Below are 25,574 nucleotides of genomic sequence, written 5' to 3' on the forward strand. Positions count from 1 at the left end.
TCAAATAAATAAAATCTTTAAAAAAAGGAAAAAAAAAGCAAAGTCACAGTATCAGTAACACACCTTAAAGTTTTTAATAAATTTTTCAATCTTTAAAGTTCTCATTACAAGGGGGAAAAAACGTAACTGTGTGAGGTGATAGATGTTAACTAAACTTACTGTGTAAGTTTATTTTTCATTATGATTTTGCAGTATATACCAAATCCTGTTGTATACTTTAAACTTCTAAAATGTTACACGTCAGTTATATCTCAAAACTGGGGGGAAATAATTCCTTAGTAATTCATCAATGTTTAGTTTTCTCCAATCACTTGTAGGGTCTTTTTTTTTTTTTGAGATTTATTTATTTGTTACAGAGAGAGCACGTGCATGCACGAGTGGGAGAGGGAGAAAGAATCTCAAGCAGGCTCAGGGCTGAGCACAGAGCCCAACACGGGCCTTGATCCCACACCCCTGAGATCGTGACCTGAGCCAAAATCAAGAATAGGACACTTAACCTCCTGCACCACCCAGGCCCCTCTTGCTTGTAGTTTTTTTAACCACTTGTTTTTCAAATCAGGAACCAAATAAGGTTCATACATTGTAATCAATTGGTCTGTCCCTTATGTCTCTTTCAGTCTCTTGGCTCCCTTCCATAATTATCTGTCCAGTCTGTCATTTTTTTCTTGCTGCTGCTGCTGCTGTTTAAAAATTTGGGTGAGTCTGTAGAGTTTCCTGTAGTCTGGGTGCTGCTGATTCACCTTGTGTTGTCATTTACCTTGTTCCTTTGTCCCCTGGATTTCCTACAAATTGGGCATTAAATCCAGAGCAGGGTTTTTCAACCTTGGCAACTGATGTTTAGAGACAGATAATGCTTTGCTGGGGGGGGGTGCTGTCCTATACGTTGTAGGGTGTTTAGCTGCATTTCTGGGCTCTACGCACTAGATGCCAGTAGTGTACGGACACACACACACCAGTCATAACAATTGATATATCTCCACACGTTGCCAAGTGTTTCCAGATGGAACACTTTCTTGGGGTAAGATTACTTCTAAGTGGGGTTTATACCTCTGTCAGGTGATACATTGTATCTGCTTGTTTCTTTTTCGTGATGTTAACAGCTATGGTTATCACTGCTTAGATAAATTAATTCACTAGGGGCTTGCAAATGCAAAATTTTATCGTTCCTTTTTCATGTATTATCTAGAATGCCTTTTTTAAAAAGATTTATCTATTTATTTTAGAGGGGGAGAGAGAGAGCATGCACCCGCAAGTTGGGGGGGTGCCAAGGGAGAGAGACTCTCAAGCAGACTCTGCACTCAGCGCGGAGCCCAACTTGAGGCTCGATCTCATGACCTTGAGATCGTGACCTGAGCCAAAACCAAGAGTCAGACACTCAACCACCTGAGCCACCCAGGCTATATAGAGAAACATCTCCTCAATCACTTAGCTAGTTCAGGGATATTTCATACAGGAAAGGCAGAGTACTTGCTTGCTTCTTGCTTTCATCAGCTTTCGAAGACGGAGTCCATTCCTTAGCACTTCCACAGGTGGCCAGTGAGTTCCAATATTTTTTTAAACATCATTACAAACTATTGGGTGAAAATATTTTTGGTGTATTTCAGTTTCATGCGGTTACCATCCTCATAGGAATTCAAATTGTCCCATCTTTGTCCAATCGGAGGGCCCTCAAGTAGGTTCCTAAGTCGTTTAGACATGAAATGGGGTCTGTAGGCTTCAATAGTGTCCTCATTTTCTAGTGTGACAAGGTGCTCTGGGCTTTTTGTGTGTACAGCCTGCTCCAGACCCGTTTCTTTTAGTGGGAAATGGTAGAGACTGCAGTCTCTTGCCACTAGTAATTGTAACTGTGTACTTCTTCTGTTTGCTGTGGCTCTCAGACTCACCCAGATATGTGGGTAGCACCTCGACAGTGTGTAGAGCTTCCTAGATGAGTTTACAGACGACTCAGAAGCACCTCCTGTTTGCCTATAATCCTTAGCCCCTCTGGAGACTAAGACTAATTTTTCTTTGGCTTTTGAAGTCAGTGTTGCAGGCTAGACCACAGAATATGGAAATATTATGCCTGAGCTAACCACAAGGAGGCCTTTGTGGTTGATCATGTGGTAGGTTCTAGAAGTAGCAGAGCCTAGAAACTAATCAGTTATCTAGGAACGAATGAGACATCCTTAAAAGTCCCATTTCCTGAGGACCAGAAGACCCTTGATTGAGGCAAGCTCTTGATCAGGCCTTGACAATCTAGTAGGGTCACTGTCTTTATACTTTGCCGACCCTCTGTGGCAGTTCGACAAGCGAGGAAAAGTTCTTCCTGGTTCCTCTTCACTCTTCTCAGGTGCCTGAGGTTGTAGCCCACTCTGTAGAAAGTACGGGCTGACCCCCTGCAGCCCTCAGTGTATCTTCTGCCCTTGGAGCAAGCATCCTTCCTAAACTAAGAATTCAGTGAGAAGAATTCCTCCTTTTTCCCAGAATGCATGTAATAAGGCAGGCTTGTTGGAAGAGAGCTGTTGTTCCAGAAGGTAAATGATCACTAGCCTCCCACAGGGGCTACAGAGAGGGTTAAGAGTGTCCCTGCTGATGAGGGAGATCATCTCTTTGAGAAGACACTATGTATAGGCAAGAAATGATTAGAAGATAACTCAAGGCAGGCTCCTGGTCACAGTGAGAAGAGCTCTGGGTGTCTGGGAAGGGAGGGACCATTGCGGAGGTGTGCAGAGGACGCTTCATGGTGGAGTTGAATTTGGCAGGGCCGTATACTGCTTGCCCCCACAAACAGGCACAGCCAGCCATCCCTCTGCTGCCAGCACCCCACGAACCCCCACCCAGTGACGACCAGAGGACTAGTTCTAAACGTGATTTGGAGCCTCCTTTGCCAGGAGGCAGCAGGTGGGCGCGCTCAGAGGAGCGTTGCTCAGAAGCGGGGGATACACGGGGTTTTTAGTTCATTCATTCCATCTTGCCATCAATTCTGTCATCTATGTGCAAAATACAGCAGACTTCATGAAAAATAACTTTCAAAGAAGACTGTGTTGAATATATGAGTTCGGTCTCAGGTCAGATTGGCTCTGTGAAGAGCATTTCTGTTTCAAAAGCAAGAACCTTTTCAAAACCAGTTCTTTTTCTTACCTAGGAGAAGCAGAGTGAGAAATAAATACAGGGGAAGGGGAGGGACGAAGGCCGCCTGGCATTTTCTCTCCATCATAATTCAAGCCAAAGCCCCGATTTCTGGGGTGTCTCTTCTGTCCTTACCTCTGGCTTCTGCACCCTGGCTTGCCTCACGGCAGGTGCACATTCTCTGGAGCAGTAATCATTTGAGGGGACAGCGGGCTGGTGGCCCTGTCTCAGCTTGTGCCTGTCTGGCCTTGAAGGGCGAGCTGAGTGCCCATCGCCAAGGGTCTCGGTGGTAAGAGCTTGCAGAAACAGGCTTTTTGGGTTTCTTCAGAATATGAACTGGGAAAGCCTGGATATGCTTGACAACGATCATCGGTTTGAGTTCCCGTCTCCTCCACTCCTCCACTCCTCCCCCTTCCCCAGAGCCCTTACTTTGAAAGGACAGTGGCCACTCTGAGCTCCGGCACAACCAGCGCCTGAAGACTCCCAGGCAGGCCTCAGGCTTAGCGAAGATGTGCTGAACCCCTTCCTAGAAGAGTCTTGCAAGAGTGAGAGAGCCACAGGCGCCGGCTCAGGGGCGGTTGATAGACCTTGCCTTTTCTGTCTTCCAGTAGTCTTTGTGCAGTTTTGCTTGCATCATCCCTGCTGGAACTTTTTTCCTATTGAAAGGTGAAATATGCATCTCATGGTAAGGGAATGAACTCAGCTGCTCTCACGAAGTAACCTGATCCACCAGTTTGCTGGGCTGACCTGCAAAGCTGTCTCCAGATGGTTTTGTCCTTGCCGCAGCCCCAGTGGAAACAGACCTTCCCCGACCACACCGTCGCCTTTTGTCACTTTTACCTTTAGAGTCTACCCAGGTCTGTTAATCATACTGTCTGGCGATTGTCCTCTCTCTTGATTTTTTGCAAAAACAGGTATGCCCCAGACACACACTGAAAACCTTTATTTGGCTTAACATTTATAGTTCTGGACTGAGTACATAGCATCCGCAAGAGGACATCAGGTTTGGCCTGAACTCACCTCTTTTAAAAGCATGCTTCCATGACCGAGCTCTTGCCCTCAGCGCTTGGGCCTACTTCATGCCACATTATACTCGCTTCGTATTTTTATGTACTCAGTGTTTTAACCACTTATGCTATGGGGCTGGAAAGTAAGAAGCACAGTTTTTGTTTTTGTTTTTTTTAATCAAACACAGCTCTCCCTCCCCCTACCCCCAGAAAGGGGGATCCTTCAAAGTAGACTCCTTACAACCACAATGCTAGTTTCAGGGTTGCAGCCATTCCCAAAAACCGTTCTGGAGACTTCCGTGGGGATTGTCTTCAGAACAGATTTCCCATTCGCCCACCAGAAGATCAGCTCATTGCTTTATGGTTGGACTAAATTTTAAACCCAAGCTAGTCATTCCCAACCTCCTGACCTGTGGACTCTCTGAGTTCAGGGCTCCTCCTCGTTTCTCTTCCAGTAGCACCATGTAGTGCTTAAAATGTGGAAAGCTTAATCCTTTTATGTTCGTGATGCCTTTACTTATAGCCTTAATCTTGAGTCTGCGTGTCCATTTTGAACTGGATCTGAAAGGATTTGCTGATTATCGGTTTAATGATGTTTTTTGTTCTCAACGATGGGTGGGGCTGCCCATGTGTCTTTGTACGCAGCTGAGTTATGCACTATTCAGTGGAAACAGAATTAATAACCATTATATTATTACAGCCTCCTCAGTGTACCCACTGACTCTGCAACCCCTAAAAGGTTCAGGACATCCCAGGAGCCAGGTTTGAGACAGACATTAAGGGAAGTTACCCTGTAGGATAAAGGAAAAGAAGTGCTTTGTTGGTGCTTTATTTTTATTTTTCATAATCTAGATTGTTTCCAAATAAATGTGTTTCAGAGATCTACACAAAGATTAAAAAAATATATACCAAGCGTCAGATTTGCTTTAATCTTTTTTTTTTTTTCCTAATGTATTTGGGGGGCGGGGTGGAGATGATTAGACCGGAAAGTGTAAAAGGGTAAGCATTAAAACTGAGGCCCAGACAGAGCTCAGTGACTGGTAATCCTAAGAATCAGCAGCCGCAGTTCACTTTGGAAGAATAGCCAAGGGGATGCACTGGCAGCATGGAGCATCATTCCCTATCAAGACCATACTCCAACCGCCCCGAAGCAGGAATAAGGACCTCCCAGTCTGTGATGGGAAATGTGCTTCCACGTCTTTTGGTTCCTCTTTGTATCTGAAGCTCAGGCGTCTAAGGGAGAAAGAGAAGGCTTTCAAGGACCCACTTGCCTGCAGATGTCAACGGATGATTGTAGAGAGAGAGAGAGAGAGAGAGAGAGAGAGAGAGTGTGTGTGTGTGTGTGTGTGTGTGTGTGTGTGTGTAAGGCCGCCTGGTTGTATCTGTATTTCCTTCTGATCTCTTGATAAGATGCCCCAAGCAGGATTTAAGTAACTATGTTTTAGTAATAAATTCTTCTGACTTTCATTTGGGAGCAGGGTGGCCAGAGAGCCGTTTGCTTTCTGAGAGCTAAAGGCAGGCGGAGGTCCCCTGCCTCCCTGGTGCACTCTCCATCAGCTTCCTGCCCTGGGGCCCTCTGGACAGACGGGGACCTCCTGACTAGCTGGAGAAGAAGCTGAAGACCATGGTGGGAGCTTTCGAGCGTCCTGCCCTGCCCTCCTCCTCACTGTCATACTCGGCCTTCCCAGAATATGACTTCCCGTGGGCTGGCTTCCTTGTCCATTTTCTCACACGACACTGGGTCAGGCGCCGGTTCTGCTGCCCTACACGTGCAGACCTGGCGGACCGGTCTCCCTCTGTTGCCACAGATACAGGGTTCGGTGGTGGGGAGAGCCGTTCTGGGCCTTGGATAGACTGGCTTCTCCCCAGAGAACATACTAATAGTTTCATTTGAAGATCAGTTGTGGCAGAGTGGGGGGGATTCTGCCATATGTGCTTGAACTCACATCCGCACGATACAGGCACAGAGGGTCAAGGTGGGCAGCTACACATTCCTCTGAACTTCCTTCCCCTCCATGCTGCGTCCAGTTGTGAATCTCTCCTTCCTGCATTCTCTGCTTCCAGCCTCTTGGGGCACCCTTTCCGGGGATACTGTAACTAATTACTCAATGGGTTGTAAACAGATGAATTATTTTTTTATTTGTTCTCCATACACCCATCCATGCCCTGTGACTGTAGATGGGTTCTTGGAAGACCCTCTGACTGGTCTTGGAGTAGTAAAGGAAAATGCTGAGGGTCGCTCCCAGATGGAGAGCCTAACCATTACCCACACCATAGAATCTCGCTGCCATGGGGTTCGCTGTGGAGTTGTGGTGGTCTTCCCTTCTAGGTGTTTGAGAAGGAGCTCTTAAGTAAGGAAGTTGATTTCAGCGTAGGAAAAACTTGCAATGAAGAGATCATCTCAGATGAGTAACTGTTTAGGCATGGGCACATACAAATGCTAGCCCATTACACAGGCAGTGTGTCTGATTCAGTATCGTAGACATTTGTGCAGAAGGCACGGGGTAAGCTTTAGTTCTAACATGTCTGTCTGATGACAGTCTACTGTCAGAACTAGGAAAATCAATGTTTCCGTGGTCCCTTTTGAAATTCTTGTAAGTCAGCGTAATAGATTCATTCCCAGACAAAGTGAGCCTTGTGTTCAGAGTTCTTCCCTCCAGGTCTTTGTTGCATCTTAGGGAGGAAGGCAACTAACTGCAAGCCGGGCAAGCAGCTGATTTGTGCCTTGGAATTCAGACATCAGGGTCGTGAATGATAGTCACTCTCACTAACACACCTGCCAGTGTCACTCTGAGATGGGATCTTGGCTTCTGGAAAAAGAGGCTTTGCACGTCTACCCAGTTGAAGACAGACCTCATTGAAGATGCCGTGCAAATGGAAATATTCAATTGTCAGCACCAGCAAGCCTGCACTGCCGGGTGGGAGCCAGGCTGCCAGGAGAACAGCTGGAGTGGTGGGGGAGAGTGTGCCGGGCTTGCCTGCAGCCCAGTGACCTTGACTAGAGGAGGAAGTGGCTTCCAGGGTGGGGACTGGGCAGGAATGGATCTTCCCATAGGTGGGGAGAAGTGGTGGTTGGGAAAGGTGAGCTGACAGTGTGGAGAGGGAAAAGAGGACTAAAGATGGACACCCTAGTGCTCCCCAACACTTCTTGGCAGTGGCGGGTCCTGTCTGTCCTCTGGTGCTCTGACTGCCCCACCGGCTTTTGGTTCCTGTCTTGTGGATTTCTGGGCCTGGTTCTATCACTGGCTTCTCCTCTGACATCCTTCTTCACTGAGACATCAGTATGGCTCAGTTTTCAGGGCTCTCATGAGAGCCCCCATTCCAGGTCCCAGCTTAGTGGTGGACTTTGGCTCCATCACTGGTTGAAGAAGCCAGGACCAGGCAGGATGTTTTCAAAGCAAAAACAGTTCCAGAGTCTAGAGGGCTTCAGCATTAACTCCCTGTAGTCCTCCCTCCCAGTGTCGGAATCCCCTTTCCGAAATCCCCAGATGTCCCCCCTGGCTATGGGTTACAGCATCTCCAGGGATGCAAAAATCAGAGGATGCAGTAAGTGAACTTACAGCTGAATGAGGTGAGAGGGGAAGGGCACCTGCGAGGAATACACAGTTTCTCATTCACCTCCAAGAAGTTAACAAAAACAAATTTTTTTTTTACCCCATCACAGACAAGCGGCTGCAGCACAGGTGAATGAGCCAAACAGAACCAAACCAACACTCCTTTCCTTGCCCCTTAAAAATGGTTATGACTCCTAGGACAGAAGCCATACCCTGCTCTGGGTCTCCTGTCACCTTTACCCTGGTCCTCAAGTTCTAGAATTTTAGACCCTTCATACTGTCACCCTGGATCCATGTGGTTCCTTTCCATTTGCTCCCAGGTTGCTGCTAGAAAAACTTCCACCAACTGGTCAGAGATATTAAAGAAGTAAACGTACGTCCGTAGGGAAATTAGGAATGTTGGATAAAAGAGGTATTGGAGTGACAGTGCCAGAGGGCGGTGCGGACCCTCCTCTGCCCCCAGGAAAGGGCTCGGAAGCACAGATTTGGAAAGACAGACAGTGAAACACAGACCTCTCAGAAACGCAGAAGCGTAGGGGACATTTGAATGAAGAGACCCAGCAGACATCCACATCAAGGCGTTTCTCATTGCTCGGAGAAAACAAGCTGGAAGCATCTGCCGTGGGGAGTGTCCATGATCTTGCTTTTACTTTTCATGCAGAGAAGCAGCAGTGACAGTGACTCAGTGACAGTGATTGACTCAGAGAGGACCCTTGTCATCTGACTCCCAGCCCTGGGTGCACCCTGAGCTCTGCCCTTATCATCCAGAGCCTTTTCCTCAATCCCCTTCCGCATGAAATGGGATTAGGGGCAATAAATGGGCAATTTACACAAGTTAGAATGGGAACTGACTTGGATAAATGTGTTCCTAATTTGCAGAGAGCTGATACATCCCTCCTTTAGAGTTCACCAGTCACTGCTTTTAAGCTGGGAAAGAATCAGAAGATGTGTGAATGGGAGCCTAATAATACTCAAAATGCACTTACTGATCATTCACCCCCTATGCCCTCAGCTTAATTTAGATTCTGTTCTGTTGCAAAAACAACTGTTAGGTTCAACTTGCTTTGTTACTTTCAACTTGCCTCATTTCTTCAGAGTAGCAAGAGTTTGGGGTTTTCTTGGACTCTGTTTCTTGGAGAAGGGACACTTTTGGTGTTCTAGCTCAAACTTCCATCATAAACATGATTTTTAAAGTTGCCACTTGGAGTCAGTCTTTGAGGTTTTTATTCCCTAAAATCCCATCCATTGTGAAGATTGTCCACTGGTCTTTGTGGTGCCACCCCCCCCCCACAATCTGGCTGTGTGAACCCCTCAAATGTTTGCATTTCCTACCTGTAGTGAATACCGGGTCTTAAGAACCTTCAGCCAACAGGGAAGTGAAAGAAATATTCGTGGTAAATGACCTCAGTAGCTCTGACAGTGCTCCCCTGTGCTGCTACCTTTGAGATCAGAGGCTGCTGTTAGAGATATCTTGATTGATTGCAACAGTGGCCAAAGCGTGCCACTCCCTACCTCAGTGGTTTCAAAGCCACAAACATAGGTATCCTTTCTCTTAACCTAGGCCTAGGGACTTGGCAAAAAGGAAAAAAAAAAAAGACAGCAACAACAAAGTAAATTTCATATCCGCTTATTTTTGATGTGTACTGTCTGAGATCATTTGATTCAAAAAACCTGCTTTTCTTGACCACAGCACATGTACACATAAGCTTAGTACAGAGTTTGTCAGCCTCAGCACTGCTCGCATTTGGGACTGGAAAATTCTCGGGGGGGGGGGGGCTGTCCTGTCCTGTACACTGTAGGACGTAGAGCAGCAGCACCCCTGGGCTCTACCCACAAGATGCCAGGGGCACCCTCCCCTCCTGCCCAGTCATGACCATCAAAAATGTCTCCAGACACTGTCATGTGCCCTTGGAGGGAAGCGGTACAAAACTGTCCCTGACGGAGAACCACTTACTTAGTATATGGAGTGTACATAGATGAAATCAGGCAGATCCAGAATTCCTCCTGGAAATCTATACCTTATTGGGATTTATTTATTTGCTTGCTTGCTTGCTTTGCTTGTTTCATCTCTTTCTTGTCTCCTTGGCCCTAAAAGTTATCCCAAGTATTTTCTTTTCTCCCTTTTCATGGATTAACCAAGTACTTTCAGATGTGGCACTCGTGCAGCGTTGCAGAAAGTGGATAAAGATGTTTCAGAGCAAAGAGATCTAGTGATGTTACAGATGATAACAGGTTTCTGGGGAGCACTTGTCATCCTCAGTGGGCTTCTTTGGGTGGCATCCATATGCCCTTGATTTGCTACTAGTAAAGGTGGTTCTTCACCTTTCTTACACAACAGACTGCCCTGGTGAATTTTTACAAAACTCAGTGTTGTCGGGGGCGGGGGGCTGACATTGGGTTTTCTGGAGTTTCCAGGGGATTCCACTGCACATCAAGAGGTTTATGCCCTGGGACACCTGGCTGGCACAGTTGGTAAAGCATGCAACTCTTGATCTCAGAGTCATGAGTTCAAGCCCCACACTGCGCCTAGAGCTTATTTAAAAATAAATAAATTTTTACAAAAGTACTAACTTCCCACCTCACTCTCCCTCCCCATCCCCGTGCCTCAAAGAAGCCGCCTCTACATTTTGGGAAAATGAAGTGCAATATATATTTTTTCATCTAAAAAGCTGAACCATTGGTTCTAGAAACTTTGTTACCTATTTCTCTCACTGTAGCGTAATGTAATTGTGTGTGTACCTTCACGAGAAGCGGATTTGAGAGCATTTTTGAGATGTGTGGCCGTTTTTTCTGTCTCGTACTGCAGAGAAGAGGTAATGTGATAAGACAACCACATTAAAGATGAAAATTGAAATGGGGCCCTGGGAACAGGCCCAGAGGAGAAGTAACATTTGTTACTGAAGCATGAGCAGAGGAGGAAATTTTTTTAATCCGGGGTTGAGATTGGCTCCCATTTTAAGGATGGTCATAACTTTACTAAGCATCCTTGATGGCATACCTGACGTTCTGAAGTAAGCAGTGGTAAATGACTTGGGGTTTCTGCATGAGGATGCTGAATTAGGTACTTGGGGAAGACCCTCCTCTCCAAAACTAAAGAGGATGATGCTTCTTTATTCTCACGTGCCCCTCACCCCAGTGCCCCAGAGAGGCAGCGTGGGAAGGGTACTCCTGCCGAGTGGATCTTCATTCCTAAAAAGAGTTCCTGACCAAAATATCTTCCTCGGTGCTGATAAGCTGGATTGAACCATTTGGGCAAAGAACCTCTCTTTTAAGCCCAGGGAGAATCCCATGCAGTCAGCCCACTGCTCACCCTCCCCTGCATCTCGTCCTGGGCCTTTTCTCCTTCAGAATCAGCCATGCCTCCAGGGCAGAAGCATCCCCTTGCCCCCAAAACAGTTGGCTCATCCGTCGCCTGAAACCTCTCCAGCCAAAAAACTCCCAAGACCCGTGTCTTTGATCAAAAGCGTCCTAGTTAAAAGCTTCCATCAGAAAGCCTCTCCTCTCTAAAGATGTAAGCCACCCTTGGCCTCTCCTGACCATGGAGAGTGGACTCTTTCAGGGAAACCCAGAGTGTGCTCACAAAAAGTAACACTTACCTAAGGTAGAGAGTGGGGGTGAGCCCCAGAGAGAGGTTGAGGAAGTAAGAGCTGCGAGCAGGCCGGGAAGGGAGGGAATGGGCCACGCTGCATCCTCTGAGGAATGGGGACGTGGGGAAGGAGGACCGGTTGGGGGGGTGGTTGCTGTGCTTGAGGCCGTGTCTTCAGGGCCTCAGGATTTGTAGACAGCAGCAGTGTGCTGGGCACAGGTTCCAGATGTTTTGTGTTGGCTCTCCCAGTAGTCTGCAGCCTGAAGAGAAGAGAATGTCAGTCCCAACAGTATGGCTTGTTTCTATGCATGAAAAAGTCACCACAGAAAACTTCAGATAATGTATATAAAAATATGAAAGGTTGCCAAGATGTGTTATCTAGTGAAAACTTGAAGGGAAAAAAATTGCAGAAAAGTATTTCCCATATGAACTGGTTTGTAAAGAGTCAGTACGTGTGTGTGAGTATAAATACCTCCCATCGGTGAGCTCACCTGAATGTCCGTATTTGGATACCGACTCCTGGACATCTGTGGGAGACCGTGTGACTCTGGGAATGGGTCTATGGGGAAGACATCGATTTCTCAAATTATAGCCACCTCGTGTATGTTTTTTCTTAACGCACTACCTTCATATTTGCTTAAAAAGGGAAAAAAACGGTAAGAAATAACGGGTAGGTGAATGAGCATTGTAGCACCTCTTTGGAGAGGAGAGGTGGCAGGTTGTCAGCTCTGAAGCACACACGGGATGTCAGGGTGTGACGAGTGTAAGAGCATGACAGATGTTTAGCGGCTCATCCGAGAGTCCTTTTTCCGCAGAAATGTGGCTGACCAATCGTCTCTCAGGCCGCCTGGTGTCCCCCAGCCCACCTGGAGCCCAAGCGGCTCCTTGGATGTTGATCTGTACAGTTCTAGGAGGTCTGTGCTTCACCAGCCTATGCGATGAAGAAGGTTCTGGTTGATGACTTCCATTTTCATTTACCTATAAATCTGAGTACGGAGCCCAGGTCATGTGACACTAACGCTTGAGCCTCAAAAAGAAGGTGCTCAGGAGGGAAACCTTTGCAACTTTGGGGTAGGCAAAGATTTCTTAGTTGGGGCAAACAAAACATTGAGTTGTAAAAGAAATTCATACATTGGACTTCATAAAAATGTAACACTCGACATTATTAAGAAACTGAACAGCTAAGCCATGGCCTGAGGAAAAAAATATATCGCAGAGAACTTCTATCGGAATGTTTAAGGAGCTTTACAACTTGACAATTGGGTTAAAAACCCAGTTAAGCAGTGGGCACAGTCTTGAACAGAATGTTCACCAGAGAAGATACACCAGTGGCCATTAAGCACGTAAAGAGACGCTCAACATCATTTGTCATTAGGGAAATAAAGATTAAAACCATAGTGAATGAACACTACACAGCTACGAGAACAGGGGAAGTTTTAAAAGCTTGACAGTTTCACGTATTGACAAAAGCGTGGAACAACTGGAGTTCTCATACATGGTCTGGCCTCCTTGGAAGAGAGTTTGTCGGTCCCCTGTAAAGTTAAACATGCTCTTCCCAGCAGCTGCCCAGGGGAAGTGAAAGCATGTTCACCAAAGATAGATGCAGAGGCTCAGAGGGGCTTCTGTAAGATCCCAGGCTGGAAGCAGCTGAAATGTCCATCGGTAGGCACACGGGTAAACAAAGCGTAGTTCTGTCCGTAGGTCAGAATACTGCTCAGTAATGGAAGGAATAAGGCGTGAGCTGCTGGCGCCACATCAGGGAGAGAGAGGAAGCAAACCAGGAGTTGCCCGAGGCAAGGGCGGGTAGAACTGCAAGGGGCACAAGGAAACTTTGGGGCGATGGAAATCTGTATCTTGGTTGTGCTGTCTTCTTCTGATGATGGTAAACCCTGGTATGAAATTCATCGAACTGTACTCCCAGGAGGCTCTGCCCGTGTCTCCCTGGGGACAGGATAGCCCCACCGTGATGCCAGTGTGCACACAGTGAACATAGAATGACATTTGCTCAGACCGTTGCACTTCGAGTGTTTGCTGATTCTAACTGCCAAGATGTCAAGAGGAGGGCAGCCCATGCCTTGCCCTCCCTTCCATTCTGCCCACAGGGCTGAATGTTTGGGCTTAGACCACACAGGAGCTGGTCCATTCAGAATGAAGAGTAGGGCTGTAGGAATTGATCATGAATGAGATCACGGCAGGACTGGGTGTGGCCCCTTCCCCAAATGCCTGGAGACCGGCGGGAGGGCCAAGGTGGCAAGGGAATCTCTGTGGAGGCCTCAGGCATGGCACATCTGGTTGGGTGGAAGGAAGGATTAGGGGACTTGTCCTAAAACATCCCGTTTTCACTTAGGTGATGTGTTGATTTGGCTCAGCTGGGATGGGGGTGGCGGTCGTGGTAATGTTTTGTGGGTCTGAAGCACGTTGCCCCTTAGGTTCTGTGAAAATCACGTGGGTGCTGATGGTGCTCTTTTCCTTCGGAAGTTCTCTTTCTCCGCCTCCTTTCTTGTTTCTTATGTCTGTCTGTGGCCCTTTGCACCTTCTTCCTATGGTCCTGCGTGTTTTTGAAGAATAAAGAACCACTTTGTTTCATTTTCTGGGGAAATAAATAGGAAAAGACCCCTGATTTTTTACCTGTATTTCCTCTTGTTCTGTCCCCATCGAACCTCCTGGTTGTTGAGGAAAAGTCTGGGTAAGAGTCACCTGAGGAGGTGGGGGCCATGCAGCCTGGCCAACCCTGGGTTGCCCTCCACACTTGTGTTCTCGAAGATGGTAAGGAACCTTTGCTCTGCTGAGAGACAGGTGTGTTTTCTCAGCCCTGAGAGAGGAAGGGTCCCTTTCCAAAAGGTGGGAGAAGGCCTCCGTCCCTCCACAGCATCTTCCAGAAGCTCTGAGGCCTGCTTCTTGGCAATAGGCTGTGTGGGCAGACAAGGGCACAGGGACAGCAGGCACCCTGGGAGCCACTGAGTGGGACCTTAAGTCTTTCAGTTCAACTAACATATATTTATATAAATATTATATATATATATATATAAAATATATATATTTTTTAATATCAGGGGGGAGCGATGACTGTTTTAGGAATTTCACCCCGGGAGTTGCCAAATAAGTTAATTTACCTGTTTCTCATACAACATGCTATTAAAATAAACCTTCACTCCATTATTGAGTGTAAGTAACAGGCCTCCTGCAGGCAAAATCGAAAAAGGACTGCAGAGTAAAGTCCCTTTCCTCCCCCCCACTCATCACCTTTTTTTGAGACATCGTCTTCTAGAACCAGCGTCATCTTTATTATTAATCGCTGTGGGGCTTTATACTGCATCACATTACTCCCTTGGAATTAAACTGCACATATAAAGTATGAAAAATGTACTTTTTAAACAGTAAAAAAGTCATTTCCTAGCATAATACCCAAAATAAAGTGCCATGGAGCCATTAGTAGTAAATTGAATTTTTGGTATGTAATTTGTACAAAAACTGACAAGTGCGAGCCCCCCGTCCCCCCATCATTAGTCATTGGGTTTAGCGGACACAGAGGTAGTAATCTGCAAGGGCAGGCATTTTGATGTCGACTTCAATTGCACACTTCATTTATTTGGACAGGGCACAGGCGGCAGCTTCTGTCACGCGGCATCACCGCACTATTAGCAAATTTCGCCCCAGGGCAGCTGGGACGCTGCGCTGGGGCAGATGTTCTTTTCAGCCTATTCAGTGACCATTCTTGGGGGTTGTTTACTGTTGCCATGGCAACTTTCATTTCCATAGCAGCGCTGCTGTTTCTCAGAGGAAAATGAATTTAGTTATAAAAGGATAATATTTTTCTCTGTCTCTATATAACCTGCCATCTGTCAACTGGTGGATCAGTAAAGATTCAGAAACCTATTAAGAATTATAGCAACGAAGTGATGAGTATTTTTTTTTGGTTCCATATTAAAAGCAGTAATGGATGTGGAAGCCAACATTGTGCCCTCGACATCATAACTTTAATTTTTTCGTTATATTTTAAGTGAGGTTTTTTTTTAATGTCTTCGCCATCTCCACCACCACTGTGCGCGCACCCAGTCTCGTAAAACACAATTTACATTCTGCTGACAGATGGAAATGACCCGACGTCTTGTTTGTATCTTACCAGATGCAGGTATACTTAAGGCTTTCTCTTCTTAGTGCTGTGAGCTTCCCCAGTTAATCAAAGATTCCTGCAGCTAAACTTGCTATTGTCACCACACTCCACTCTCCCCTGTGCCAGGGGTGCAAACTGCAGGGGTGCATAGGTCAGAGCTGTATATGTACAGTGCAAATTACGAAATTAACGAAATGAGGAGGGGACCATGCTTTGTCTGAAAATTTACCAACCTGCCCCCTTAAATCTCATTCTAGAATACCTTCCTTCCTCTCAAATCCACATGGGAAGAAAGTCACCTTTGGGATAACTCATCTAGTTCCTGGATTTTTTTTTCTCTGTTGCTTTCATAAACTGTAACTTGCAGGGGGAAAAACACACACACACACCCGCCCCGTTGTAAATAATGTTATTTATTGGTTGATTTTTCCAGATCCTGACATTGATGCTGCCAGTGCCATGATGCTTTTGAATACTCCCCCTGAGATACAAGCAGGTTGTGAGTAGATATTTCTATAGCCTACAGCACCATAGTTTGTGAACTTAACCTTCTCATTTATATACCAGGCCATAGGAAGAACTAATGCTCAAGTAGAACTTCCCTTGTAGACTTTTAAAACTACCACAGTGCATGATTACATGCATATGCGTATAAACATGCAGCCATGCATATGTATGAATGAATGCATAGGTGTGTTTCCAAGATGACGAAGTTTTTATATAATCTCAGGGCTTAAGACTTGGGGGAAGGGAAGAGGACCCCATGATGAGTCCCAGTGGAGCGAACTTCCTTTCTCCTGCAGGGGTAGTTCCTGTGAGTTAGTTTCCGCTAGACAAGGCTATGTGGGGCCAGCTTAACAGTTATGAAACTGAGCAGTGCCCATTTCTAGAAATTTCTTTCCCTTCTGGGACCTTATTAATAGCAGGCTACCATTTTACAGCTAGAGAAGAGAGGTGGCAAGGTGGGTGTGCAGGAGCTCAGAGTGGCCTTGAAATGGGCCATGGGTGCTCCCGTGTGTCATCCCTACCAGCCTTCCAAGCTGTCATAGAGAAAGGCAGGCCTCATTTAGCTCAGCAGGGCTTCTGTCTTCACCTTCTGTTGGCCATTGAGCAATGTCAAGCTTGAGACCACGCTTTTCCTTCCTGGAACTTCTCTTCTGTCCACCGCCTCATGTTTTTCCCCACCACTGGAGCTACATGACCATGGTTTTAGAAAGGTCTTCTTCCCGTGTGATGACTTTAAATGGAGTCAGCAGGAGGACTTGCTGACTGGAATCTCGTTCCTCTGCCTGCACTTCAGCCCCAGCCAGAACCCCGTTGAGCAGATGGCCCACTCACTTGCCAGGCTCTGCTCAGGACATTGCTGCATTGCAGCCTCCCGTTGATGGAACACACTGGTCGAAGATGACACGGCAGACCCCGCCATGACACCCTGCAGGGGCTGGGGCCTGCCTGGCTCATTCTTAGGGCTGGGCCTTTAGCTCGTTGGGGCCTCTGGCTCCCTGAGGGCTGCCTGGCCTCCTGAGTCAAGGAAATCCCCCATATTGGAGAACATCCGTTCTTGGGTGCTCTTGTGAATAGTGGACTGAGTGGAATTCCAGAGCATCCTTCACAGCCTTCCGTGGGTCACAGCCTTCCCCAGAGCTTTGGGGAATTTGACTCTATCCTTTCTCCATCCTTCTTTTAAAAGACCCAAGAGATGTGGCCACACGTTCTTGGGAGAGACTTGTCCCTCTGCCAGGGGCTGCCATTACCTGCTCCGGAAGGTGCAGAGCTCCCATTCTTTCTTTGCTAAACTCAGATCCACAGCAGTTGAAGTGTTAGGCTGCCCACTCCGCCGAAAAGCAAACACCAAAGCTAAGCACTGGTATGACTAGTACAGTCCAGTAACTAGCAGTTACCCTGTGATGTGGTTTTTAAATGATGTTTGAAGTGACAGAGAAATTGAAACAAAACAAAACAAAAAACTCCGTTCTCAGATGACATGGCAGGAAGCGTACAGACCAGATTGTAATCAAGTTACGGTCTGAAAGGGTTTCCAAAATCAGGTTGCATAACTTGTCATGAGGAAAACATACTTTTCTCGTCAGAGCTGCGCAAGATTTAGCAGCGTCTTCCTTAGCTCCCGGCCAATGTGCGCAGTGATTTTTGGCTTCGAGAGATGCTTTTGATGAACCAAAATAATGGAGTCAAGAGGGAAAGAGGCAAGGGGATTGGTCATTAAGGGGTTCCCAGCAGCTTCTATGAAAGCTCATTATTACTGAATTCTTGAGCGCAGGTAGAGAAACAGGATTGATCTTGATTAGTTGACAAATTAATGGTTTTTAATGTTCTCGTGGCTAAATGAACTTCTCCCCACTCCCTCAGTAGAACACTCAAACTATAAATAATTATTGTTTCAAGGTATCCATAGTCTCACTTATATGAAAACACTGAATTTGAGTTTTGAAAGCTCAGTGTTTATGCGTTGAAGCTGAAGGGTCGTTTTTAGAAGGCTTTCTTCCCACCTCGATCCTAACCACTTTGAGAAATCCAGCCTCAGCCAATTCCCACACCAAGAAGGGGGCTCCAGGGTCCTTCCAGGACGGAAAGAATCAGGAGTCCCCAAAAAGTCATGGAAGGAGGGGCCCGTTGGCAGGAGCAGCCAAGAAATCAATGTAAGGACAGGGGAGAGGGTAGGAGCACCATCTTTGTATTCACCTTCCCATCTGGCCCCAGTCTCTAGTAAAATCCCCTAGTGGTCCAGCTAGAGCCTGGTCAACAGGCCAGAGTAAAGCCCCTGAAGATGGGAATAGGACTGGAGGAAGGATGTGAACTTGCATTGAGTGTCCTCTGTGCGCCCTTGGGAAGCCAGGCAGCCGCTGGTCGGCCTCCCGGTAAACCAGTCAGAGGTGTGTGTCTCCACCCCGGGGCCTTGGTCTTTTCTTAGCATTTCTTGGCTTCACTCTTCCCCTCCCTCCCCTCGTTTTCATTTTACTTGTGTCATGGTTCTTTTCCTGAGATTCGGTGAGTGCCTTGTGCTGCCATCCCCCTGCCTTGACAGCTTTTCCTGAGGCCTGGAAAAAGTGGGACGTGATTCCTCGCCAAAAAGGTTCAGAGGCAGCAGCCCCCCAGCCGCAGCACTGGAGGATGGGCGGCCCACCTGGTGGCACCTGTGTGCGTGTGTCCGGCGTGGATGCGTGCGCGGCAGCCGGGCTCCGGCGGCCCCTCTGCCCACGCGTGGGGAGCGCGGACTGGCGTCTGCACGGAGCTCGCTGTGTTCAGCCCCCGGCTGGGCTGTGGCCGAGCTGTTTACAGAGCCTCCTCGTGTGCTGCTATTTATAGCCCCTTGTTTTCCCCTCTTGGGCTGTGCGGAAGCCCTGTTGGAACCGAGGCCACCAGCCTAGTCTGTCTGCCGCTGTCACTTGCAGCAGTAAGAGGCTGGCCCGGGTGGCTTGAAAGGCTTTTCCTTTGCCGTCGATCTCCGGAGCCACTCCACTTAAGGTCACCAGATGGCATCCACTTCGGTTGTTTCCTCTCATGCTCCTGGGGCCCGGCATCTGCAAAGCTAGCTCGGGGCTGGCAGACCAGCCACCATCCGGTCCAAGCTGAGTAGATCGTACAAAACAAGCTTCTCAAGAGGCCGGTGGGAATCCCAGTCGGCCAAACCCCTTTTTCTTTGCAGGGTCGCACACTGCCCCCAAGGGAGCTCAACTCCCCACCCACTCCCCCTGCCCCGTGTATTGCTCCAGCTGGCCTCCCTGTGGGTCCCCTCAGCCTCTCCGATGCTTCACTTACCATGAGGCAGCTGTGTGCATCTAATCCAGAGGGCAGGCTTCGTGCTTTGTCCCCTCTGCCAGCAGCACCGGTGATGATACTCTTTCCAGACTTTGCCACTCGGCAGCATGGGGAGCTCTCTACAAGGTGTGCCATTCTGTCTTGCAGGCACTCTAGGACCCTACTTCCAGAAAAACCAGCATAGGACATTGCTGCCTCATTACGTCTTGAACCTTGGATTCTGCTCCTAGTCAGATCCATCCACCTACCCCCCCCATACACAATTAAAAGTGGCTACGGAGACTAAGTCCAGCTTCTAGAGTCTTCTTAAGCACCTGCTTTGCAGTTTCCCTTTGACAAGCCCTGGGACTCACCTTTAACCCCAGTGGAGGGATTGTTATGAAGTCAGATCACCATTACTCATCTTCAAAGGCTTATATAATCCCTAGTTGGAACATTCCCAGAGAGGAACTCTGGATCATAAGCAAAACAACAAAATGGGACAGTAGAGGGGAGGGATGGAGGCGGCATTCCGCACCCTGCCTCGAAGTGGGATATGTATCCAGCAGGCCAGGCACCGGAGAAGAAAGGCAACCAGCACGTAGCTCCCCCATTCCAGCCCCGTCCCCAGCATCCTTCCAAGTGAGCAGGTGGAAAGGCCGACTTCGGGAAAGGGAAGGATTATCGGAATCACTGCTGCTCAGCTTATGGCCTCTGGTAGCGTTAGCCAGGGCTGCCCTCCAAAGGCAGCAGTAGGAGCTCAGAGGTTAATTTTAGAAGCTGTGAAAATCAAGGAAGCTGAGCGTCAGGAGGGAAGCTGAGGAAGCTGGGATGGGGAAGTGCTGACGGTGGCGGAGCCTGGTGGGAAATTTGTCTTTAGGTTCTCAAGGTGATCCCATTTAGATCACGGTGAGCATTGCTGCTTGGCTCAACTCTTTGTGTGTGTACCTTTCTTCCTGGTTAAAAATAAGGAAGTGTCGAGTCACTCTGTTAACATAAGAGAAAGTGCTCGATCAGCAAGAAGTGGGAACTCGGGGGCTCCTGTCCTTGGCCCCTCATCCACTAGCAACTCAAGTATCTCAGATGTGTGTCTTCTTGCGGATAAAAGCTGAAGATTGAATTGATCTAACAGAACAGGATGGTGCTGGAGGCTTGTGCCTTTTGCAGTGAGAGCCACAGACATATCCAGTTTCTCACTACATCCCTTCTCAGCTGGAGCCGAGGTCCCAATTTCAGTGCATTGGGTGGGGTGGGCTAGTTGTAAAGGGCTTGGTCTTTAGGTGTTCTGGTTTGCCCAGAGGGCAATACAGAGGAAAAGGAAGGGAAACATAGGCGTGCTGACGGGAAAAGGGCTGGGGAATACATTCATGCTTCTTGGGAGTCCCCCAGATCCAAGGCTAGTTAAATATGGACCTCAGAATGCCTTTCTCAGACATTTTAGACTGGCTGTGATTCGTTTTTCGGAAGCCTCATTCCTGACGCTTGGGGATAGAGACAGGAAGGAGGAAAGATGGGAGAATAGTTAAGTGTCACAGCTGGCTTCTGGCAGCCCGTGCGCAAATATGAACACATCGCCATCCCAACATGGAGAGCGTTGCCAGTGATAAGGACTGAGAAGTGCCAGGGTTGGCAGAAGCAGCATTCAGTTGCAGCTCATTTGAGAGCAAACTCCAGGAGTCAGGAGAAGAGCCTAGTTGATGTGCCAGAAGTCTTGCGAGGTTCAGGAAATAGCTCGGGGAAAGCCTTTTAATGCTGCGGGATAGCTTTGTCCATGAGATTCTCTTTGAAGTAAATACACTTCATTAATCAGGAACATGTTTTAGTGGGTGAAGGCAGAGTTGGGGAGAACTACAAAAGGCATAAAAGGCTGGAAGAATTTCCCCGTCTTGACAGCCCCCCCTTAGGTCCTGTTCCTTATAGATAATTAGTAAGAAGATGCTGGAGAGATGGGATGGGATGGTGGAGGGATGAACAACATAGCGATGATGGACTTATAGAATGGGCCAGTTTACATCAGTCTTCCTATTTAAGATTCAAAACAATCCTATGAGCTGTGTTTATGCCAAGTTTAGAGGTGAGGAAACTGAGGCACAGGACAGTTAAGGCGCTCTTCCAAAGCTGTGGAGCTAGTGGTCGGCAAGACTTTGGCAGGGATGGAGGCCATGTTGCCCCGAGCTTGTGCTCTTATCCACTGCAGAACACTTCTTCCCTGGAGGCTGAAATGAGCTGAGGCGCGTCAAAGGACCCTGGTCTCCAGTCCGTGCTCACTGAGGACTGGCCTCCTTTCTTTGTTCCCCTTCCTGTTGGGCGTGCCCCTGGGCCTTAAAGGTTCTGGGCGCTTGGGCAGAGGACTCTGGGCTTGGGGCAGTGTCCTTGGGGTTGCTTTTCTCCTTTGACTGGCAAATGACTCGCTGGCCGTGCCACAGTCCAGAGAACCTGTGCTCTGTGACTCCTGTCTGCTGTCTTCACTTTCCAGGGCACCCCAGTCTTTGTCCCAGGATTTTAGGTATTTCGGGCATTTTTCCCCCAGGGTGACTCTGACACGATTTGCACAATGGGAGCAGAAGCGCCGGTAAAAGCGGGCATTGCTCCTCCGGCTGTGCTCTGTGACCAGGAAGATGGCTAAGTTCTTCCAGCACGGTTCGGTTTGTCTCCTCCTGTTCTTCCGGACTTTTGGCTGCCCTGGAATGGAGAAAGCACGGGCTGCCTCAGGACGCTCTGAGGGTGGTGATGATGGTGACGATGCTGATATTGATGACTAAGACGTATTTTCTAAACAGTAGCGCCTTTATTAACTCAGTTAAATCTCCACTCTGTGAGATAAATCCCATTTCTGTCCCCATCCTCTTACTGAAGTGGCTCGCTCAGGGGACACAGGCAGTAAATGAGAGAGGTGGGACACAGACCCAGGGCATCCCAACACCAGAGCCTGGCTCTCAGCCACTACACTCTAGACCACTTTCCTGCTCAGAACCCTTCAGTGGTTTCCGCAGTACCCATGGGGTGAAGCCCCAGAAGCACCTCATTCCTGCAGAGGGTCATATGCTTTAGCAAAATTACTTTTTGTTCTTGTGCGCATTGGCGATTGTCATTACTTCCAGGCCTTGTGTGTGCCATTGCTCTGCCTTTGCCACCTTTGATGGCACTTCCTATGGGAAGTCTTCCCAGGGACCCTTTACTTCGGGTCAGGTGTTTCCATTCTTCCATGCCTGCAGACCCCCTGCCCCAGCGCCGACCATAGTATATTTCCCTTGCCTCTTAGGTCTCTCTGTCCGCTTAACTGTGGCCACCGCATGTCCCCTTCATCGAATACCTAAGCAGGTACTTGGTATGTTAGCCCATTAATCGATACAATCTGTACATGGGACTGTAATAATTTTGCTGCTGAGAATTATAACTGTGGTATCGATTTTAAATTTTTAAGTTATTTTAACAAGTAGTCCTTTCTGTCAGACTTGCTTGCTATTCTGGATAAGATCTGTAGTAACTGATATCTTCAATAGTATTATCAGAATTAAACGGAGCCTGTGGCTGTCGGGCCATTTCGAAGAGACTACCGTACAGCAAAATAACTGAAAAACCCTTTGCCACGATCCCCAAAACAGACAAACCAAAAGCCTGTCTTTTTGAACAGCCCAAAGCACCTGTCTACAAACCCCAGAGCTCTGCTGATTTTTGCATATCTGTCCTTGACAATTACGGGCATTATTCTTCCTATGTTTTCTTTGAAAAGTTTTATAATTTTAGTTCCTGCGTTTACATCTGTGATCCGTTTCTCATTAACTTCATGTGTGGCATGAGGTAAGGACCAAGGCTCAGTTCTTCCCAAGTGGATCTCCAGTTGTTCTAACTCTGTTTCCCCCATTGTGCTGTCTTGGTACTTCTGCCAGAAAGCAGGCGGCTGCGTGTTGTTGGGCGTATTTCTGAGCTCTGTGTTCTTCCTTGATCTGAATATCTCCCTTACACTGATCCCACTCTGTCTTGTAGCTCTGCAAGGAGTCTTGAAATCAGTGAGGTAAGTCAGTTAATCTAATCTTCCTTAGAACTTATCAACTAAGCAAAATAGGATACTTACCCAGAGTATCCCATTATACAGGTTTCATGCTTCTGAGATAGTTGGTAAGTCTCCTGTCTCAGACGATCTGCCGTCTGAAATCAGGCTGAGGGTAAGGGACATGGGTGAGAGTTCCTGATCCAGTTCAGCCTGTTGTCACAGTTAAATATGCTCAGAGAATGGGAAGATTCTGGACCACTGGACAGCATTGGTAGTACTGACTTTGGGCACTGGTTTAAATTCTGTCTCCCATCTCCCTTTTAGAAAACCCAGTGGCAAGGGCTTTACACAGACCTAGGAAAAAAAGGTAGCGAAAATATTAGCAAGAGCCACAGAATTCTCAAGGAATCTGTCTATACAATATTACCCCATATTCAGGAGTGGACATTCATCCTATATGAGGGACGTCTTGTTAAAGGTTTGGAATATTTACGTGAACATGCCCTTGGAAGCCTAAGAATTACAGGAGTAGAGAGTAATGTTTGTGTTTTGTAAAGAGTATTCTACTCAATCTGGACTGTAAAAGCTTAATATCCAGAAGGGTTTTCATTTTTGAATGTATAATTTTCTAGAGCCTTTTTGGTATGGGCCTTGTTTGAGAAGTCCTGAGTTATCCCCCTTGCCTCTGGATGAGACTGTGCCGGGGGCTGTATGAACACAGCCAGAGCTCAGGGGACTCAGGGCGCTGTTCAGAGAAGGAAGAGATTTCGGTAACTTGCCCAAAGTCGCACAAGAGGAACCAAGACGAAAGCTAAGGCCCCAAGGCCTGCATCAGGGCTCTCACTTTGTGGTGCGCGCCTGGCCCTGTGGACGCCTGGAGGAGAACTGGTAGTACAGTTAGAGTATTAGCTTGAACCGAACGGAACGGCTGTTTGGGAGGTTGGAAAAGATGGACTACTGGGGATTATTTCCTGGGGTTCCCGTGATGTGTGACTCCTCAGATAGGTGTGAGGCCCCTGTGGGATTGTATGGAAACAGACGGGATCTGATGGTCACTGGCAAAAGGTTGGCTCACCGTTGCTCCAGGGACAAGGGCATTTAGAAGGTGGAACGATGAGAGAACTCTCAGGAGATGTGCTCAGGCGAAGCTTCGAGGGAGGAGGAAGCGGGCCCTCCGGAGTGGGCTCTGCGTGATTCTGAGGCAGGAGCCAGAGCTTCCCTGCCAGCCCTCCACTCCAGCCACGCTGAGGAAGGGTCTTTCCTTGCGCAGCAGAGATCTCGTGAGCATGAGCTGTGTCATGAGCACTGAGGTGCCAAGTAGCTTTTGTAACATCGGCTTTGCTAATATTTTGGCTTTCTTTTTCCCTTGTTGGATTAAGGACAAATAGAAAGGTGTTCTCAGCTTCTGACCATGACCGGAGAAGCATGAGGAAATGCTTTTGTTTAGTCACTGCTGTCAGATTTGTGTCAGTGTTCTTGAGATCTTGTTAGGGTCTGACTGGAAATAAAAGCTTATATTTAATAAATGCAAGAGAATAATGCCTGAAACCCATTTTTTAATACTCACCCTTTTTTAAACCAATGCATCAATAATTTGATTGTAAGGTAGTGGTCTGACACGGCTGACTGAATCTCTTTCTTGAGGCATGGTGTCTTTCTTTCCCTCTCTGTGTGCGTGTGTGTGTGTTTGTGTCACGCACGCGCGCATATTTCTCTCTGTCTCTGCTCACTCTTTATGCCAATAATAATCACTTTCTCTCTCTTTTGCTTTCTCTCTCTCTCTCTCTTTGTCTCTGGTGTATCCAAAATTTCTGACTCAAAACAGAAATCTGCACAGTCGAACTCACTGTGTGTTGTCTTTTTCCTTTTGCTTTTCCAGTTCCTCCAGGAGTGATACAAAATGGAGCACGGGTTCTGAGCCGCGGGCTGTTTCCTGGAGTCCGGCCTTTGCCCATCACTCCCATCGGAATGACAGCAGCTGTGAGGTAAGGGAGACACTCGCTGGGCAAAGCCTGCCTAAGGAGTGGGAAGTGCATCCTGGGTCCCATGGGGTCACTTGGGATGGAGAGGCCCAGCCTCTAAATAGTGAAGACAATACACCTGGTTTGGGTCTTCAGAAAAGTCAAAGTAAGTACCAGGAACCCCCAGTCCGGGTGCCAGCTTCTCCTTCTGGGCTCCAGTGATCTTGGTCTCTTTGCACATAAGGAGATGAAGACAAATGAAGCGTTTTTGTTCTAAAAAGGTGGGGCAAGGTGGGGAGAAGGAAGTGGTGAGCAACTTGTTCATTAGCTTCTAGGCTAACTGGTCTACCTCTAGAATGAAATGCAAAATCCTGTGTGGAAAGTGCCTTGATAAGTGGGATATAAATAACAGGTGGCATCATTCCCCTGCTTCCAAGAATCAGGTCAGTTGCCGAGCCACATGAACTCTTCCTTGGGAAATTGCTTTCCTCCAT

General features: G+C 47.6%; 1 protein-coding gene across 14 annotated transcripts in view; it reads left to right on the forward strand.

The window, feature by feature from the left end:
• Window positions 1–25,574, forward strand: part of FOXN3 (forkhead box N3) — a 386,468-nt gene that overhangs the window by 339,599 nt on the left and 21,295 nt on the right. For 12 of the 14 annotated variants that reach the window (XM_040641548.1, XM_040641545.1, XM_040641547.1 and 9 more), the window contains 2 exons: window positions 15,803–15,868; window positions 24,999–25,104. In XM_040641548.1, the coding sequence (XP_040497482.1) occupies window positions 15,803–15,868; window positions 24,999–25,104 (172 nt within the window). The remainder of the gene's footprint in view (window positions 1–15,802; window positions 15,869–24,998; window positions 25,105–25,574) is intronic. The other 2 variants (XM_040641557.1, XM_040641558.1) reach the window with 2 other exon arrangements.

This window comes from Ursus maritimus, unplaced genomic scaffold (genome assembly GCF_017311325.1).
Source record: "Ursus maritimus isolate PB19 unplaced genomic scaffold, ASM1731132v1 scaffold_25, whole genome shotgun sequence".
Lineage (NCBI taxonomy): Eukaryota > Metazoa > Chordata > Mammalia > Carnivora > Ursidae > Ursus > Ursus maritimus.